The 20,924-nt window shown below is 43.2% G+C and overlaps 2 protein-coding genes across 3 annotated transcripts in view; one reads left to right on the top strand and one right to left on the bottom strand.

Moving 5' to 3' along the window:
* Window positions 1-9,783, bottom strand: part of LOC126278362 (uncharacterized) — a 46,988-nt gene extending 37,205 nt beyond the window's left edge. The window contains exon 1 of one of the 2 annotated variants that reach the window (XM_049978423.1): window positions 9,716-9,783. In XM_049978423.1, coding sequence (XP_049834380.1) covers window positions 9,716-9,763 — 48 coding nt within the window. In that variant the 5' untranslated portion in view covers window positions 9,764-9,783. Of the gene's footprint in view, window positions 1-9,209; window positions 9,581-9,715 lie in introns of those variants that run through there. The other variant, XM_049978424.1, reaches the window with a different exon arrangement.
* LOC126278360 (RNA-binding protein 42-like) overlaps window positions 1-20,924 on the top strand; it is a 299,697-nt gene that overhangs the window by 146,658 nt on the left and 132,115 nt on the right. The gene's annotated exons all lie outside the window — the stretch shown is intronic.

The raw sequence follows: 20,924 nt of genomic DNA, 5'->3' as shown, positions 1-20,924 counted from the left end.
TCACATTCAGCCCGTCCAGGTCGTTCTGCTACCCAGAATGTTTTTCCGTTGCTTTCTCTACCTAAACCGACTGAGGGAGACGGTGGAGAGTTTCCTTCCTTCCCTTGCTGCAAACCGAACTCGTGCTCCATGTCTAATGACCTCGTTGAACCCTAATCGTCCTTTCAGTGCTTAGGACCGCCACAGCATTGGCAGGATTGCGTGAGGAACTCTTTCTCCAGGCCGTCTCCCCAGGGATAATCAGCTGCTCGAAACCCATGAGCCCTACGTGGGGAAAGAATACGAGACGTGTGAGGCACCACGAGTTCCTGTCCTGTGGTGAATGCAGCACCAGATATTCTGCATACAAACGGAACACGAAATTCCATAACTATGACAGCAACGGGAGTTCTTTGAGAAACATGTATTTTCCGCGAAGTCTGTCTTTCTATCTCCGCGAAGATGATCGAGATTAGTATTGTCTCTATTACGTGTAACGTTACGTTACTAACAACGGTATTTGTTTCTGGATAGGTATCATCCCTGGCAAAGAATTTTTTACACAGTGAAATTTTTCTGTTAAGAGCTTATGGAAGACTATTTTAGATTTCCTTATCCTCTACACTTCTGCAAGTTGTGCCATATTAGTAGCGAAAACTGACGCGAGGTTAAGTATGCAATAATACAGGAAAAAGCTTTCAAGTAAACGTGGGTCCGCCGAATATCCGTTTGCGAGACGATAAGGAATTTATGGTTACGAGCCGCCTTGGAATCGATTCACTCACTTACTATGTTGTGAAGTGTCACTTTAGATGTGGCGGACACTGAATGTTCTACAGAAACGAAAGCAATAATAAAACTTAGGAGGACTTCCAGTGTTCTCTGTACACACTACCGATTAATCAGCTAGGACTAGCAGCACTACAACATTGTTCTCTGAGAATGTGGTTGACCCAAAAGAAAGTACGAGAACGTGCTGGAAAGTAATGCCTCCTTCGAATTTTTTTTTTAGCTGAAAACTCTTATAGCTTTTAAAATAAACAAACGTTATTAACAATCTACAAAGTTATTCTAAATGTCTACATACTCATTTCTCAACATTGATATCCTGACGACGAACTCATTTCTCCCAACGAGAAATCAGTTGGTCGATACCGTCACTGTGGGATGTTTGACTTTGTTGACGGAGCCAGCATCTCACCTCGGCCTGCAAGCTTCATCACTGTCAAAGTAAAGCCCTCGAAGGTGGTTTTTAAGTTCTGGAAACAGACTAAAGTTGAATGGGGCCAAATCGGGACTGTTTAGAGTACGATCGATGACAGTGAACCCAAGGCGTCGGATTGTCACGGATGTCGCAGGGCTCGTGCATTGTCATGCCGAGGAAGAGGGTGCTCCATGTGTGGACGAAGTCTAAGTTTACGAAAGTCGGTTAGAGCACACTGTGTAGCACGCACCGACATAGCTACGTTACATACTACCATTTTACACGCTACAGTTTGGAGGCGTCTAGCGGTAGAGGCTGTAAATATGTAGCTATGAAGAACATAGATGTAGAATGTTAAAAACGTTGATACTTTTCAGCACGCCGTCGTATTGTCCTCGTTAATATAAGGGTAGTAGGAGTAATCCATCGAACTACAGACCTATATCATTGACGTCGGTTTGCAGTAGGGTTTTGGAGCATATACTGTATTCAAACATTATGAATCACCTCGAAGGGAACGATCTATTGATACGTAATCAGCATGGTTTCAGATAACATCGTTCTTTTGCAACGCAGCTAGCTCTTTATTCGCATGAAGTAATGGCTGCTATCGACAGGGGATGTCAGGTTGATTACGTATTTCTGGATTTCCGGAAAGCTTTTGACACCGTTCCTCACAAGCGAATTCTAATCAAGCTGCGGGCCTATGGGGTATCGTCTCAGTTGTGCGACTGGATTCGTGATTTCCTGTCAGGAAGGTCGCAGTTCGTAGTAACATACGGCAAATCGTCGAGTAAAACTGAAGTGATATCGGGTGTTCCCCAGGGAAGCGTCCTAGGACCTCTGCTATTCTTGATCTATATAAATGACCTGGGTGACAATCTGAGCAGCTCTCTTAGGTTGTTCGCAGATGATGCTGTAATTTACCGTCTAGTAAGGTCATCCGAAGACCAGTATCAGTTGCAAAGCGATTTAGAAAAGATTGCTGTATGGTGTGGCAGGTGGCAGTTGACGCTAAATTACGAAAAGTGTGAGGTGATCCACATGAGTTCCAAAAGAAATCCGTTGGAATTTGATTACTCGATTAATAGTACAATTCTCAAGGTTGCCAATTCAACTAAGTACCTGGGTGTTAAAATTACGAGCAACTTCAGTTTGAAAGTCCACATAGATAATATTGTCGGGAACGCGAGTCAAAGGTTGCGTTTCATTGGCAGGACACTTAGAAGATGCAACAAGTCCACTAAAGAGACAGCTAACACTACACTCGTTCGTCCTCTGTTAGAATATTGCTGCGCGGTGTGGGATCCTTACCAGGTGGTATTGACGGAGGACATCGAAAGGGTGCAAAAAGGGCAGCTCGTTTTGTATTATCACGTAATAGGGGAGAGAGTGTGGCAGGTATGATATGCGAGTTGGGATGGAAGTCATTAAAGCAAAGACGTTTTTCGTCGCGGCGAGATCTATTTACAAAATTTCAGTCACCAACTTTCTCTTCCGAATGCGAAAATATTTTGTTGAGCCCAACCTACATAGGTAGGAATGATCATCAAAGTAAAATAACAGAAATCAGATCTCGAACAGAAAGGTTTAGGTGTTCGTTTTTCCTGCACGCTGTTCGGGAGTGGAATGGTAGAGAGATAGTAAGATTGTGGTTCGAGGAACCTTATGCCAAGCACTTAAATGTGAATTGCAGAGTAGTGATGTAGATGTAGATGTAGGGGCGACGAAAAATTATCCGTTTGAGGGCGTTGCTGCGGCGTATATGCAGCGCAGCGCGACTCCGATGTAGGTATGCAAGCACCGACATACAGGCAGCGGATTCTTGCCTTTCCGACGTGCGTGCGGTAAATGCGGAAAGGTGAACTATGACCGCTGAACTATGGCGACATTATTACCAAATGCGTTTAAATAGGACCAAGGTGCTGTTGTTATTCTTTTGGCTGCCGAAGGACAGACACCTGTAGAGATCCACCGGAGAATGGAGAATGTGTATGAGGCAGCATGTCTGTAGAAAACCACCGTTGTGCGATTTTGCGCGTAGTTCCGTGCTGCCACTGCATGATAACGCACGTCTCTACATCACGAAGGTCGTAAGTGTGAGACACTCGAGCACCTGCACAGTAGTCCTGACCTCCCACTATTATTGCGCGCTTGGTCACTTAAAAACGGCCTTGAAAGAGCGACGATTGCTGTCGGACGAGGATGTGCGACAGGACACGTTGTTTTACCAAACGGTATCTTGAACCTGATGCGTCGGTGGGATGATTGCCTCCACTCTTTAAGGCGATTTTGCGTTAACTGGCACACAAGTTTTGGAAACTTTTCATCGCCCTCTATACAAACGTGTTTGAAATTTTCACCTTTCGGTAAAGTCCCCATCTGAAATTTCCTGCCATATTAAAACTGTGTACCGGACCGAGACTCGTACTCGGAACATTTGCCTTCCGGGGGCAAGTGCTCTGACCGTGTGACCTACCCAAGCACGACTGATTCTGAAGTCCCAATCTGATTGGTTTCGAATTTGAGTCATGACCCATGTTTGGGGAATGCTATAGATATATAATCGGGTACCAGCACGTATTGCTGCTGGTGTAAGGTAACATCTAACGCTCCACTATGGTCTAACAAGGATAGATTGAGCACAGTCTGTCCCTTGCCCTCGATGGTCACCTCACTTCAATTCTCTGGCCTTTTGTTGCTAGGATCATCTCTAAAGTGAACTGTAGGGCGCTCTTGTTGATTACGGTTGAAGAACCAGAGGAGCAAACTGTGCAATCTTGTGAAGATTTAAGAGATAATCCAGGGATGATTAAAATAACACGCAATTCACTGCAGAGAAGAGTGCAGTATTGCATCTAAATGCGAGGACGATACGTGTATCAGTTCCTTTAACGGAACGAGTATACTGTGAAATGTAACATGCAACTTCATGAAGCAGCTTTGCATTTCTTGTTAACTTAGGACGTGTTAAATTTGAGTCGAATTAGAGGGGGACTTAATCGAAAAGTTTTTATTTAAAATACGTTTGCACTGAATAGGACACTACTTCATATTTAAGTCAGCGCGTAACCCCACGTTCCCAGTTTTCTCCCACACGGCTCATGTGCGGGCCCTTATTAACTAGCGCATTTTTGCTTCTGTTATAGTATACTTTCACCCATCTCAGTTTTCGCTATTGATTATGGTACAGCGATATATCCCAGAATTGTCACATCAAAATGCATGTAATAAGCATCATTGTTTTCACGGTGAATAGTACAGTTTTGTCGATAATTGGCTGAGTTTTGATCAACTCTCGTACACTAGATACGGTAGCGTGTGTATCGACTGCCCACGACAAGGAGAGTTCTTCCACTGCAGGAGAATGCACAAGCGATTCGTTTAGTACGACCTCAGTTCACTGCCTAAAGCAGATACACTGTGTCGTCAAAAATATCCGGACGCCCTGTGTAATGCGGACCTGGCCGCCTGATGTTACGACCCTGACCTCCAGTTTAAAAGGTTTGGGGAAGTGTTGTGTTGTCAGTTGACAAGCTGTAACAGCAGAGTGGTTCGGCCAGTAGAGCCCAGTAACTTCGAACATGGACTACTCGTTGGATGTCACATGAGTAACAGATCCATCAGGGACATTTCAGCCCTTGTAAAGCTGTCTAAATCAACTGTTGGTGATGTCAATAAGTATTGGAAACGAGAGTGAACAACGACAGCTAAACCGAGACCAGACATACCCTATGCGCTGACGGACAGGTACCGTCGAATACTGCGAAGAGCGGTTGTAAAAATTGCATGCAGTCAGCAGAAGAATTCACTTGTGAGCCCCAAACTGCTACCAGCAGTCCAGATTCCGTTTAGGAACTTAAAATGAATCAGGTTCAGCGGTCGAGCAGCTCCTCGTAAACCAGACATATCTGCAGTAAATAATAAGCGGCCCTTGAGGTCGTTTAAAGAGTGACACCACTGGACAGTGGATAATGGGAGACGAGTAGTCTGGGATGATGAATCACGCTTCACCCTGTGGCAGGCCATGGAAGGGTTTGGTTTGGACGAAAGCCTGGAGATTGTTACCTTCCATCATGTGTGACGGCAACAATGAAGTACGGAGCTGCAAGTGTTCCTTTACGTGGTTTGTGTGTAGTCTCCTTATTGCGCTTAAGAAGATAAATGCGGAAGCATACGAACACATCTTAGAGCATTTTGTGCTGCGAACAGGAAAGGAACAGTTCGGAGATGGTGACCGTATGTGTCAGCACGGCAGTCCACCCTCTCATAAAGGAGCATCAGTGGAGCAATATAGCTTGTGGTCAGTAATGTTCCTGAAATCGATTGGCCTGCTTCGACAGGGATCCAGTCCAACACATGTCGGGCGATTAGAACGTCGACTACAGTCCCTGAAGTCCAACATGACTACCTTCTCTGGGTTCCGTGATTGAGGACGAACGGACTGCCATTCCACCAGACGCCTTACCGAAAATGCCCCCATCGGAGTTCGAGCCGTCGTAAAGGCAAAGGGTAAGACACTTGTCATATTAATGTCCACTAATGGGTGTCCAGTACGCAGCTCGTGGTCTAATAGCTAGCGTTGCTACCTCTGGATCGCGGGATCCCAGGTTCGATTCCAGGCCGGTTTGGGAATTTTCTCTCCTCGGTGACTGGGTATTTGTATTGTCCTCATCATTCCATCATCATTTGTGAAAGTGGCTACATTGGACTGTGTACAGATTGGGAATTTGTACGGGCGCTGATGACCGCGCAGGTGAGCGCCCCACAAATCAATCATCATCATCTAATGTGTGTCCAAATATTTATGATCTGATATTGTAGTTTCAGATGAACTAGTCGAGAGCGATTGGTATGGTACACAGGTCGCGTGTTTCCTGATTTCCAGAAAGCACTGGAAACAGTTCCATAACAGGTCCTTGTGAACAAAAAACGAGCTGACACAATTTTCTACTCACTTTGTGACTGTGGCGAAGACTTCCTGGCAAATAGAATTCAGTCCGTCATTCTGGATGGGGACAAATTTTTGGGCGTCAGCACTCTAAGGAACTATCGCAGGGTTGTTACAATTAACCACATGTCAATAGATATCCAGTCGGATAACGGTAGAAGCTCCACGTGATCTCGCACGCAACACCAAACAACTGCACACAGCTTCAAGAAGACCTGCGTGGTAGGCACAATGGATGCAGTGACAGACAAATGAGTCTCAAGGTAAAGAAATGCGAGTATAACGTATTCCCCGTAAGCAGGAGGAAAGATCGATTATTGTTTGATTACACTGTCGGGAATCAATCATCGGAAACAATCACACAGTAAAATACCTAGAGCTAAGCTTTCCGAACAAAATAAGCTTGCAAAAGCATAGGGCAGAGAGATGTACTCGTGGAAACAGAAAGAAATGCAATTCGGGCGCGAAAGAAGTGACTTACAAAACCCTCATTCGAACGATTTCTACATCTTTCTCTCTGCAGTGGGGTGTGCACTATTTTCAAGCTTTATGTACTCAGTACCTCGGCTATTGCGGACGACGCTACTAACAGCGGAGGCATCCAGGCACGAATCACGTCTCGTCCTCGTGGCTCCAGCAGCTCTCTTCTACAGCCTACGTTTCTCACGAGCTTCCCTACGTATATTGCTCGGCTTACACTTGGGGAAGAAAAGACATCGCACAGAAATGGCTTAGCCACTGCCTGCTGGTTGTTTCCAGAATTATGATTTATCTGACGTCATGATGGGTCGTGGATGGGTCAGTCTGTATCTGCGCAGTCCGCGGATGGCAGGGTCCCGGTTTCGAGCAGGATTTTACTGCACGAATTTTCTTAGTTTGCATTAGGCGCTCGTAAGGAAGACTTGTGGGACAATTCGTTGTACTCTCCATTGTTGTTGGGTGGTAGCTTATGGTGCCCGGTAGGAGTATGGCGGTTGCTCACTCAGAAAAGCTTCAATAAGCCTAAATTTAATAAAGCCATATTCAGAGGCAAAAATTTTAAATTCCAAACTGAAACAAATGTAGCGGACGATATTTTCAAAACCGTGCTAGTGAAGTTTCATCGTCGGTTCCATTTGTGCTCGGACTTGACGGTATCTACGATTTGTTTTTTAACGTTAGATTCCGATTACTTTATAGAGGGTATGGTACAGCCTGATCGTAAGTATGGTAATTCCTCTTCTTCTTGTCTCTCACCGTCCGTGCGCCACTTCGACTGCTAGGTTATACTGCTGACAGGTTCAGTTTTCCGCCATTGCACTTTATACTGATCAGTTTGTGGCTATTGGGTGTTACCAGTATGGGACACAAACCAAGGTGGATTAACGGAAGAAATACAGAACCAAAAGAAAGACGTACGACGCCCCACGTGTGTATTCAATAATCTTCTTTCCAGTGGGCCCGCAGCTTGCGCGTGGTCCAAGAACGACGTATTTTATTTCATGTACAAGTTTTTTGTTGCATTATGTATTTACTCTTAGAGACACAAGTTACACGATGAGCTCGTTTCGACAATTTGCCATCATCAAGTGTACTTCCTAGTATGACGTGCTTCATATGGCATCTTGGACTATAATCAGTTGCCTTTTTGTTATGATACGATAACTGTATTTATATTTTTAGTTTTTATTTGTGTGATCATGTAAAGTTATTTTTTGACAGTTGTCAGAATATAACTTCACTAAATCACGCAAATAAAAGGTAAACACATAAAAAATGCGTTTTGACAAGTTAGTGAATCTGGGAAAGCTGCTGGATGAACGCAGCAAATGTTGAAGTAAGCTTTTAGGTCAGACAAACTTTCGAATGGCACGAGCGTTCCAAAAACCGACAAAAATCGACTGATGAGGTTGATGAACGTTCCGTTCCAATGGGCCGTCAGCTGGCATCACACCAGAACAAGTTCGGAAAATGAGGTATCTGGTTTTCCAATATCGTAGACAGACCAGTCACAGACCTGCAAACACCTGGGGAATAAGTTGTGGTACGTACGAACGTAATCGTCAGAAGAAACGAACGCAAGAAGGATTGCGCGCCGAAGTTTGTGCCACAGCTGCTTCAAGAAGATCCAGACCTTCTGTAAAGGGTTTTCATTGGTGACGAAAGTTGGTTTTATGGCAGTGAGCGCGATACGACCAGCAACTGTTGCAATGGAAGAATCCTCCTTCAACTCAGACAGGAAACACACAGACGGGGTTGTTTATGAACAGTTCGTCTCTACTGACGAGACGGTCAGTAGAGAGTTCTATCGCGATGTTCTAAGGCGTTTGTGGAAATACATGGGAAAACGTCAACAGAAGTGGAGTATGAAGACTACGCATTCCACCATGACCATGGGCGATTACTATACGGGCTACATCATTCAGGAATTTTCTGGCTGAAGACAAGATTACAGTTTTTCTCCAGCCGTCATTCTGAACGCATAACTTCTTGCTTTTCCCCAAGGTGAAAATCAACTGAAGGGACTAAGATTTGATACAGTAGAGCAGACTGAAGCGGAATCGCAGAAGGTGCTAAACTCTCCTAACAAACACTTTCAGGATGAATTTCGAAAGTGGGGGAAATGTTGGAATCAGTGTACTTGTTCCAAAGGGACTATTTTGAAGTTGATGGTCCAGGATAAGATCGAAGAAATGCGTAATAATTTTAATTAATGTATCTGTTGCATACCACATCGTATATGCTGCTGTTTGTTTCGCCTGTCGTCTGCGATGTGAACAGGCGACTAAGGAAGGTAACATCTCGTCGACTGTGAGGTCATTGGAGACGGAATGGCCGTCCTGTTGGAAGAGGAAACGACAGACACCGTCAAAGGCACCGCTCCATGTTCACCCCAACTGCTTCATGGAAATCGCGTGGAGTAGAAAAGACGACATATGTGCGAGTTCTTGATAGTGGTTAGGTAGAAGGGACAGAAAGGGTTGTAACGAAGCGGTTGACAACTTCCGTCTGGTGTTTATCGTGTGACGTATATCTAAGTACGAGGAGTAGGAATCAAGTTTCACTTATCACCATGGAAAAAATAAATTTACTTACTTTTTTGTTTACAGGTACCCGTCTGCCAGCCCTGGAACATATTGGAATCCCCGTAACGTAGTACCGCAGCAGCCCGCTACAGGAGCCAAAAGAAAATGCGTAGCCCGTTCAGAAAGTGGACAACGACGTGGAGTTCGTTTTCAGCGGCAGCGAAAGTGTTCCAGCTGTGTCATGTTAGTATTGATATATAAAGAAGTCATATGGACTGGCCTGACATAGCTGCAACGTTTCCACTGTTGCTGAATACGTGTTTCAGCACCTCGCAACGCTTTCACAACTGGCTGCGACAGATCCTTTTGGTTCCTCTGGCGGGCTGCTACGGTACTAAGGCGCGGGAATTTTAGTACGTACCGAAACTAGCAGACGTGTACCTGCAAACAAACAAGAAAATACGCAAATTTATTTTTTTCGCGGTCGTAATTGCAACTCGATGGGTACACGTCGCAGACATCTGTGGCGGCGTGTAACAACACAGGGCGGGTCGTATTCGCGGCGCGAACACTTACCGAGTGTGGCGCGGCGGGCCCGCGCTGCCGTGACGACTGCGCCAGCATCTTTGGCGAGGCGCGGAGGCGCCACTATTTATAGCCACCTATCGGCGCCAGCGCCGCCTCTGGCGCTTTTTTCCGACGCACCTGGCTCCGCCCAACCGCGTCTGCCGCCGCCCCCATTTGCCTACCATTGGTGGCAGTCGTTGGCACGTGTGTAGCGCGTGAAGTCGAGTTGACAGTTCCACGCATTGCAGCTTCTTGACGCCCATTGGCTGCGGCATCAGCCGGCGACATTTAGTCTTCAAGCCAGTCATGCCCGTGCCGTTTCTAGTAGCCTGCCTCTGCGTCGGTTACGTGCACTGCGTCGCAAATTGAGGTGTTAACGTCAGTGCCCGAGGTCGCAAGTGTAGTCATTACAGGTCTTCCCAGCGTGATTGCTTGAAGGTATTATTCAGTATACGCAGGCGGATTACCAATTCCACTTTTATGCGCGGCACCTGCACTGCCAACCTGCACTGCTATCTGCACTGCCAACCTGACCGCCATGGGCCCGGCGAGCGATGTAATGGCCTCGAGACGTTTCCGTCATGATGAAGTGGCATTACTCTTTTTTTTCTACTGATAACTTTTTTCCTTCCATTTAGGCCAATAGCGACCACATGACCATTTGAGCTCCTTCTCATTTGAAAATTCGTGGCAAATTAAAAAAACAACTGTGTGATAAACCAGGACTGTCTTTTACGGGAAGTATCCTACCGGCTAAGCTGTGCACTTTAGCAAGCGCTGCCCGCGAAAATCGAACGCCCCGCGTTCGATTCTCCATACGGCACACAGTTTTAATTTGCCATGAAGTTTCGAAGCAGCGCGCATTCCGCTGCTGCGTGAAAAATTCTTCATAGCTCCCCATTTTCTCTTTTCTTTTCCTCCAACATTCTTTCACCTTTCCGTCAAGTTTCTCTTTTCCTCTCCATACCACTTCACACCAGTTCTCTTACTGCTTATGCCTTGGAATACGTCTAAATTTAACATTTTCCTTCTGAAAAATCTCGGCTTCTTCTTCTTCTTCTTCTTCTCCTTCTCCTCCTCCTCCTCCTCCTTTTCGTGTTGTGTATTTTTAAATCCGCGTTATTTTCTCGGATCCATAGTGTTGTTAATTTTTTTCTTCTCAGAGACACGTGAAATCCTCCTTTGTCAGCCTATTATCATTCATCCAATACATAAAGAACGAATATTTTTTTCTCAGTCTTTTGTGCGTTCGTATACCATTCATCTGATTACGATGAAACTTTGGTGATTTGTTGTGCAAAATCCACCTACCTTCCACAGAGGTGGGGCTGGGGTGAATAAGGAAAGCTATACCAACAGATCGTTTTCGAACATTTTTGCATGTAACCCCTTCTCATCCCCACACCACCCCTAGGGGTAAAAGGAGTATCCTACTCCCACGGCATTTTTATGAAAAGGGTGAGTTTTGTATATACTAAATTTGGTTGAAATTGCTCGAGACGTTCCTGGGATAAAAGGATATCCCAGGAACGTCTGGAGTAATTTCAACCAAATTTAGTACACAGGGTGGTCCATTGATCGTAACCGGGCCAAATATCTCAAGAAATAAGCGTCGAACGCAAAAACTACAATGAACGAAACTTGTCTAGCTTGAAGGGGGAAACCAGATGGCGCTATGGTTGGCTCGCTAGATGGATCCTGCCATAGGTCAAACGGGTATCAACTGCGGTTTTCTTTAAAATAGGAACCCCCATTTTTTATTACATATTCGTGTAGTACGTAAAGAAATATGAATGTGTTAGTTCTTTCGTTTAATGCTTATTTGGTGAGATATTTGGCCCGGTCACTATCAGTGGACCACCCTGTATACAAAACTTTCCCTTTTCATATAACTCGCCCTTTTCATAAAAATGCTCTGGGAGTAAGATACACCTTTTACCCTTAGGGCTGGTGCGGGGATGAGAAGGGGTTACATGTAACAATGTTCGAAAACAATCTGTTGGTATAGCTTTCCTTTATTTAGTTGACTTGGTATACTTTAAAGTTATGAAACACAATCTGTCTCGTATTTGTGTCGTTCAGTGTTATCAACTAGGTCGCGAAAGTGAGCACTACAGTGAGCTAGTAATTGTGTCAGGGTATATATAGCCTTCCGGTCACGAAAGTTGACAATGGCAGGGAGAACGGCGTGCTGCCTAATGCGCCTCCATGTCCTCATCCAGTAACGCCTGTCGCCTAAGGGTACACGGTGGTGGGTCGCTACCGATGGGCCTTCCGACGCCTGTTTGGACGTAGTTAGTTAGTTGATTAATTACTTACGTATAGCTTGCGTGCGCGAGGGAAGTCGCGGGTAAAGAGCCAGTCCTCAACAGATGTCCAGATTTCTGTGTGTGTGTGTGTGTGTGTGTGTATGTGTGTGTGTGTGTGTGTGTGTGTGTGTGTGTGTGTGTGTGTGTTTTTCCTCTACTCTTTGGTTTGATTCATTACTGCTTAATTAGCAGCGTTCTGTGCTACATATTGCAGCCAAAATTTTCCTCACGTTTCTTCTCTTCACTGTTGCTCGTTTGTCTAATTTATAATTCAGATTTAGACATTCACTTGAGTAGAAGCAGTGTGTTTTCACTACTCTCTTATAATGCATTACTTTTATATTTCCTGATATCTTTTTTTTTATATTACGTATGCCCTCCCTTGCTGGTTTATGTATCCTTTCATCTATCGGAAATTTTTCTAATCCACTTCCTGTAATTGTTTCTACTAGATACTTCAACAGTCTGATCTTTTCCATTTGACCAGTTCTTTGTTATTTTTGATGTTAGTGATAAATTTGGTTTTCTTTGCACCCATTCTACTAACTGTCTCTTCGGAAAGATTGATTTGTATTTCTGCATATGCTAGATATTCGGATAGCACAGTAAAACAGTCTGCAAAAGCCAGGTAGTTTACTCTAAAACACTCTTTTTTCCCATTTTTATTGGTGATATTTATATTAATTATTCAATCTAAAATCTTACTACTTCTAACACACTGGTGAAGAGGACTGGAGCTAAGCCATCACCTTGTCTTTCACCTGTATTTATTTTAATGGGCTTAGAAGTTTCACCCATGAATTTTAGTTTCTGGGCTGCGACCGTAATCGTTTCATGGCTTACATTTGCCGTTTAGTTTTAACACCAAAATCTGGATTACTTTTGTCTACCCTTCCCTATCAGCCGAGTCAGATGCGTTCTTGGAAAGCACAAATGTTACAACTATGTGTTCAGAGTTCAGTAGTTTGTGACGGATTACAAATTCCAAGGTGATTATTTGTTCTGAGTTGGCTCTACCATTTCTAAACTCGTCTTGATATTCGTTTAAAATGTTGATCGAGAATTTTTCAGTTTTCCTCACTAGAATTTTTGAAAATACTTTATTAAGTTAACATTCCTGTATTCTGCGACTTTTTATATTTTACAGTGTTATATTATTGCTTACCTGTCGGCTTTAAGGGGGTTGTACTGTGAATTTCTACGCAGGAGTACTAATAATAGAGTGAATATATTAATTTTTTTAAACAAATCACTGCTCCAAAATTGTACTAATGAAATTTTTCAAATCTGGTAACGAGCTGTGATGCATTTTCGGAACTAAAGGACGATTTAGTATTACTTCATTTATTTATATCATTGGAGATGTACGTCACGATTTTGTGGTAACAAGTGTATTGCACTCGGGGACAATCATCAGACAGTTTGTGCGCAACCAAAACGGAACATTTCAGCTGTTTAGTTGTCTCAGAAACGTGCTGGCTTGACAAAGAGAGAAGCAGTTTGGGGTTTGACATCACGTAGACATGGTGGTCGTTTGAGACAAGGCACGTGCTAGGAATGAACAAGAATAGGGGAGAGAACTCGACTGCGTCTTTTTCAAATGAACCATCCCTCCTTGTAATTTAAGTGATTTGTGGACGGGAAAACCTGTACACCTGGATTGGGATACGTGGTCTGTTCCTCCAAATGATGAGTTAGTGTCTTTGGCGCCACGCCACCTCAAACTGTCTGTCGGGAACGAAGCTCTCCTACGTGTTCTTGCAACTTAGTGGCACTAAAATGCTCGAGGATGCATGACTGTGGCGTCTTCAACCTACGTGCTGGAGTGTTTGCCATGAATTCTCAATTTGTGTGGCCATGTTGCCCGTAGTCGTTTTACAATTATTAAATGTATTCAAAATTCACCTCCAGTTTCAAAAAATTGCGTACTGGTTTTGCGATAAGCGTTTAGTTTTATCTATTTAAAGCGTGGTCAGTGGTACCACTTTTCTGTGATTACATCTGAGACTGTCATCTTTTACACATTTTCCAAGCATTCCTACGCATAACGCTGATGCTTTTGGCCCAATTCCCCTTTGACTTGCAACACTACACAACATAAAACACGACAAAAAATTGCACCAATTTGGTTTCTTTAGGTTGTTTTCTTTTCTTATTGACCTCCAGTAAAACAAAGCAAATAATCCTTAGTGGTGCAATATTTTGTCGTGTTTTACGTCAAGAAAGTGTAGTGCTGCAAGCAAAAAGTGAAATTAGGCCAAAACAATCAGTACCGAACGCAGGAATAACCGTGTAGCACGCAAGCCACGCCTCTTCCAGAGGTAACCCGCAGATCAGACAAAACTGTTACCAACGAATATACTTTAAGTGAATAGAAAAAAAACCCTTACCGTAAGATAAATTACAGTAATTGCAAAGACGGATTTCAAATACTTGTAATAATTAGCAAAATATTATAATTAAATTTTCCTTGATCATAGAAGTCTCTTCAGCTTCTCACATTATCGTAGTAAAAGATTAGTCATGTACTTTAAACAATGGCTATATAAGTTTGTTTATAAATTTAATTAGCACTTACAACTAAGTTTGCTTGACATATATTATTGCTTTTCATATTGGTTAATGTGGCTCTTATATTTTGGTCTGTGTATGGGCGGGAGTGGGGGGGGGGGGGAGGAGGGTGTTATGCAGATTACACAGGGAATAATACAGCCATTATTTGAAATCCACTAAAAATTGTTTACCCTTTATGGACTAACATAGGACCACTTGACACTTTCAGTTCCTTATTCGTTGCTCTATTTTCTTTCAGTACTCTTTTTATCTGTTGACTGTTTTTTCTTCAGACGAACTTTTGTTTTTAAGAATCCTGCTTCAGAATACTTCCATATTCAGTATATTTTTTCTGTAAACACTTCTCTCTCAGTTGTTCCTTCACCTTTTACTTTATTTTTATTTCTGAATCCTTTTGAAATTCAACGTGTTAACCCTTTAATCCGCAAATATTTAAAGATCTTTTTGGTCAGTCTCCTGTCTTGTATTCGGTGTGGTTGTCCAGAAAATACCAGTGTTGTGTTTGCCATTACTTCTGAGATGTTTTCTATGTTTCAATAAACTTTATCATTACAATACCCCATAATTTCCAACCTGCCATAGTTTTCGTTGGCTCCAGTATTGGCCTTTCTAATATTTCTAGTTTACCTAAATTGTAGTTTAATGCTGGACAACGCTTACATATAGATATTCTGATTTCACTGTTATATTGTAATGCCTTATTTTTTCATTTTTAGACACGCACTTTTTATTGTAAACGCGTTTGGTTAAACGATATGCCCATCACATTTTATGTATCCTTTTATTAACAAAATAAACACATTGTAACATTAGTCCGCAATCATTTTTAACTTTTGGGAATAATACCGTTAAAATTGCTTAAACTCTTCTGCACCCATTAATTACATTATTGACGTTTCGCCTACTGCCATCGTCAGGTGCAAACTTGGAAATAGTAAAACAAAGTTCAGTGAAACCTATGCACAAGTGAGGAGTCGACGTATCTAAATTTACAAGCATATAGATTTTCTATCCTATTACATTCAAGCACTGAGCGAATGAAAAAAAAATAACTTTTTATATGCCTTTGTACAGCCCTCACGTTTTCTTACTTTGTTCTCATCATTACTATATGAGGTAGACGACGTTGGTACACAGTTCTTACACTGTCTATTTCGACAATGATTCATGTATTAACAGTAGTAACCAGTCACTATAGTGCTTAATGATGCTTTTGCTTATGTGAACTAAATTTAATCGAGTAAATTTGCAAGAAAGCTGCTGCCTCCTCAGTTATACTATAGCTGCCGTTTTTGTATTCTGTGGGCAGTTTGGTATTTCCTTGACTGCATCAGTATTTTCCAAAGAAAATGTGTACTACCTCCTGTAAATACAGAGCCCTATTTGCATTACATCACTACTTGCCTTACAGCTTTACATTGACAACTATTGGTTGTAATTCGGTAACACAACGTTTCAGTTATTCGATATAGATATCTAGGTTTTATTGTAGAAATAATGACTAAGAAATATGTTTTTAATTTTCTTTCAATTCCAAGCGTCTTGGTGTGTATTAGTGGGAGGCTTGTTGAATACAAGTGTCTCTTCTGCTAAGTAAACAATTCACTTTGTTTAGGTGCTCTACACCAGTTGCTAAATTCCATAGGACAAGGAAGACAACATTGTTGTCTCTGTGCCTAAGCAGTGCGGGTGAGAGAGAGAGAGATATGCTGAAATGAACTTCTCGATTAGCTTGTATGATCACTCTATTTTAACTCTTTAGCCAGCCGGACCCCAAGCAATTTCACTGGGTGTGATTGATTTAGTGTATGGCCATTAAGTCCTACATCTATTGCTAAGAGGCCATTTATGCGTGTTTGACATTAAGGCATAATGATTTACGAGATGAAGACTTAAAATGTTAGCTGTTAACCATCTGTAGTCCTATTCAGCTGTCATCTGTGTTGTGTCTGGTAAAACTGAGTTTGGAAATGGTTGTGTGACCAGAAAATATTACAGTTTTCGAACCGCTCTAGTAGGTAATCAGGGGTTCGTTTATGCAGATTAAGAAGAAGAGAGAATTCGGTACTGGTGGGTTAATTAGATTAAGAACGAGAAAGCACTGGCTGTTGATCCTTGTTCCGCTCCGAATTTTGCTTTCTCCCATTCTGAGGTTAGTTTCACGCTTGCGATACAGCCCGTCAGTGAGACATCTGCTTTCTTTGTAGTATTTATTGTGACTGGTGCCGTGGCGATGTAGCTTTCAGTTGCGCGATTTCGTGGAACTTGGAGAGGGGAACAAAACGGTTCTTTGCTGCGTTCTCGGAACACGGTGTATTGCACTCGGAACGGTTTTGTGGCGTTGCCGACTGGATGGAAATGAAGAAGCCCCCGGCGGAGATGGGCTGCCGCCGGCCGCGCACTTCTCCTGCCCACTGGTGGTGTGAACAGCCGAGCGAAAACAGTCGGCTGTTGGTAAACAGTCGTCGCATTCGGTTGTAGTCTTAGGTCTTGGTCGAATTATTCGTTCACTGATTTGAGTGGAGGCACTCTGTGAGGGCGCGCGAATGAACGTACTCGGCGCAGTCCGGCTCATTGAGTTCGGAGCGGGAATATGCGACCGTTCTGGCACTGTGAAATCATTATTGCAGACTGCAGTGCGCTGTCGCCTGTTGTCACTGTTTTCTTTTTATTGAGATACAATAAGTAGCTTTCATTTCAGTGACTCGTCTATGGTAATGAACAGGCGTTTTCTTAATAGTCGAACTCTGTATCACAACGCCGAAGGCTTAGTGACGTGGGAATCGAAAAGAATGTGAGATTGGATAAAGAGCGGTTGTCACGATAAATTCACTGCAGGAATGATTCCTATTACGAAATTGCACGAATTAAATAAATTCGGAGAAAATTAAAGAATGGTTATAAACGTTTATCGAAAAAAAAAAATGCTTCCGACAAGCGATAGTACACACATAAAAAGCAAGTGATTCAGTCACCAAACAATTTAACCCTTAAACTGCGAGGTGACTTTTCTGTAACGTGTATCACGAGGTGCGGTCTCTCGGACCCCTACATTTTAACCGAGATTTAAGGCAAAACTAATTTGAAATTTTTAGTTTATACTTTGTAACATTTATTTTTACAGTTATTTAAGTGTCGTTTAAATGCTTCTAGTTTATTTTATTGAACTAAAGAAAGCCTGCAGCATTTGTCTATTTATCACACAGAAGCACATAATTTTGTGTGGTTCTTTTAAATAGTACACATAAATACACTGTTAGAGTACAGAATTTTACGTTCTGAAAAATTATGCAATCTCTGTAGCAAGTACGAAAAGAAAGTCTGTCAGATAGACATTCATTGTTGGGAACTATGTTTTTATCACCACTCAAAACACATTAGATTTTTAACAGACACTTTAAGTATTTCATTGAAGAAACAGACAGAACCCCATCACAATGCAGGCCGCGGTGGCCGAGCGGTTCTAAGCGCTTCAGTCCGGAACCGCGCGACTGCTACGGTCGCAGGTTCGAATCCTGCCTCGGGCATGGATGTGTGTGATGTTCTTAGGTTAGTTAGGTTTAAGTAGTTCTAAGTTCTAGGGGACTGATGACCTCAGATGTTAAGTCCGATAGTGCTCAAAGCCATTTGAATCAGTTTTGAACACATCACAACTTCCTGAAGTGCTACATCTGAATGAAACTGTTCTTCGATAGCGGAACTGTGATCACTGGCTAATGTAAAATCCTTGTCTTTTTCGTTTATGTCTTGATCTGTATCACTGATACCTTCCTCCATAGATCGACTAACAATTTCATCAAACACCGGAAATTTAAAAATGACACATTCGTGCCAATACATTTTTAGCAATGCGGTACCGTACTGAAGAAAACGGGTACGTAGTCCACGACGCGCGGTCAAGGAGACTCCAACACCTATCAATAACACGTGCCAACAGTAAACACAGAAGGCGATAGCGCAATCGACAGCAAAACATCGTAGGCTTGGCAATTTAAGGAGGGTAGGTGGAGTATAGATGCGTTCCACAACTAACCTTGGAGAGCGAGTTCAAAAGTTTTCACGTGGTGTGAGAGACCACACCTTGTGAGTTAAGGGTTAAAAATTGTATCTCATATCCTTTCTGTTCACGTCACATCAGTATACAAGTCTCGGTGACGGTTGCAAGCGAAGGGGAAGAGAGAAAGAGCTTCAGTAAATTTAAATAAAAGAATAATTAAATATAGCACTAGTTATTAACCTTTTAAATCCAACCAAAGTCCACATTTAAAGCCAGGAGTACGAATAATTCCCATTTAAGTGAATAAATACATAAATTATGAAAATACTTCAGTTTTAGAAATTTTATTCACCTCCTCTTGAGATAAGGTACGTTATTTGTATTAAAAAATTGGCAGGCATAGTCATGATTAATGTACAGGGTGATTTTTTTTTCCAGAGATTGGTTTTTCTGGGCATTGATCGATGAGAAGATATGAAAAGAGGGATCTAATGAACTCATGTCTCGAAAGCCATGGTTTCCATATTAGGGACCATTTATTCAGTCATAATTTGTTACAGAGACTGCGGTCTAATACGCGCTCTATCATGCAGCCACAGTTACAGCTTGCGTGGTTTCGTCCTAGAAAGTGGTACTGTCCGTCATACGTCCTCTGCTGTCGTAGTAATTGCTAATGTTGTGTTCACTTCACTTCACTTCTCTTACTGACTCACCTTGCAGTGGATGTGGTACAGCGTTGTGCACAATGGTTCCGTATTCGAATCGAGAGCTTGCCGACATGATGTTTACTTGCGGAAAGGCAAATGGGCGACGGGCAGCGAGGGTGTATCAGGAGGCTTATCCGCGTCGACAACGACGACAGCGTTCAGTGCTTGCAACAGTGTTTCGCCGTTTGTCTGTGACTGTGTCGTTTCTGGCAGCAGGAAATTATGAAGGACGTACCCGAAGTGTTCGAACAACAAACTTAGAGGAAAATGTGATTAACACTGTGGAAGGCTACCGCCGTGTCAATACCAGAGAGTTGGCCCGCCAGGATAAGCCAGACGACCGTGTGAAACATTTTCCATGACAATTCTCACTACCCTTATGACCTACAGCGTGTCCAGGGCTTATTAGAGGTAGACTTTCAACATGTAGCTCAGTTTTTTCACCGGTTTCTTCACCAGGGCCGCCCGGAGTGGCCGAACGGTTCTAGGCGCTACAGTCTGGAACCGCGCAACCTTTACGGTCGCAGGTTCGAATACTGCCTCGGGCATGGATGTGTGTGATGTTGTTAGGCTGGTTAGGTTTAAGTAGTTCGAAGTTCTAGGGGACTGATGACCTCCGATGTTAAGTACCATAGTGCTCAGAGCCATTTGAACCATTTTTTTCTTCACCAGGCGTCCTGTTCTCAGATGAGGCTATCGTTACCGGAATGGTATCCTCAACTTTCTAACAGTCATTTGCAGGATAGTAACGAGAACCCCAGTGGTATTGTGACAGCGAATCATCAACATAGGTGCAGGCGGAATGTGTGGTTCGGGATAACTGGCGACTGTATTTTGGGATCAGCCTTCCTTCCAAGTTGCCTAACAGGCCAGAACTATCGGCGTTTCTTGCGGGTGCCTTTGCCTCCCCTGCTGGAAGAAGAGACATTAATGAGTCGATCGTTTGTCGCTGCTACGTGATGGTGCTTCAGCCCACTTCGCCGTTAACGTCGGGACGCATCTCAATCGTGTCTTCCCTGGTCGATGGATGGGACAAGGGTGTGTAGTTGCATGGCCTGCTCGTCCACAGGATCTCAACCTGTCCGATTTCTGGTTATGCGACCATCTCAGAAGTACCGTGTATGCAGCGCCCATGTTCTTATGCAGCCTGGCCGATGTGAACGTGTGAGACAGAACATGCTACGGCGCGTACACGCATGCGCTGACGCATGGAAACCATTTTCAACACATACTGTAACTGTGGCTGAATGGTACAGCGCATATTAGACCGCAGTGGTCTGCAACAAGGAAACCTCGCATTTTCGGACATAAGTTCATTAGACTTTCTTGTTCTGTATCCTCTGATGGATCAATCCCTCGAGTTTGTACACGGTGAAAAAAATCACAGTGTATAACGAGAATGGCTGATAAAGTATGTAGATCAGATCACTGAAACCTGGGGACTGATTAAAAAAGATTCATATAACTGTCGTAGCGCTGGGAGACTTGTCACTCGGTTGCGTCACATTAAGCGAAATCATTCAAAACAGGAGAGTGGGGCGATAAACAGCTGCCGCTGGCGCAAATACTAGTTTCATTCGACAGATGATCTCAGCGGGCGGGCGACGTGGACATTATCGTGAATGTGTTAA

Source organism: Schistocerca gregaria, chromosome 6 (assembly GCF_023897955.1).
Source record: "Schistocerca gregaria isolate iqSchGreg1 chromosome 6, iqSchGreg1.2, whole genome shotgun sequence".
Lineage (NCBI taxonomy): Eukaryota > Metazoa > Arthropoda > Insecta > Orthoptera > Acrididae > Schistocerca > Schistocerca gregaria.
The sequence above is the reverse complement of the archived record's forward strand: the minus strand, read 5'-3'. Positions and strand labels throughout refer to the sequence as shown.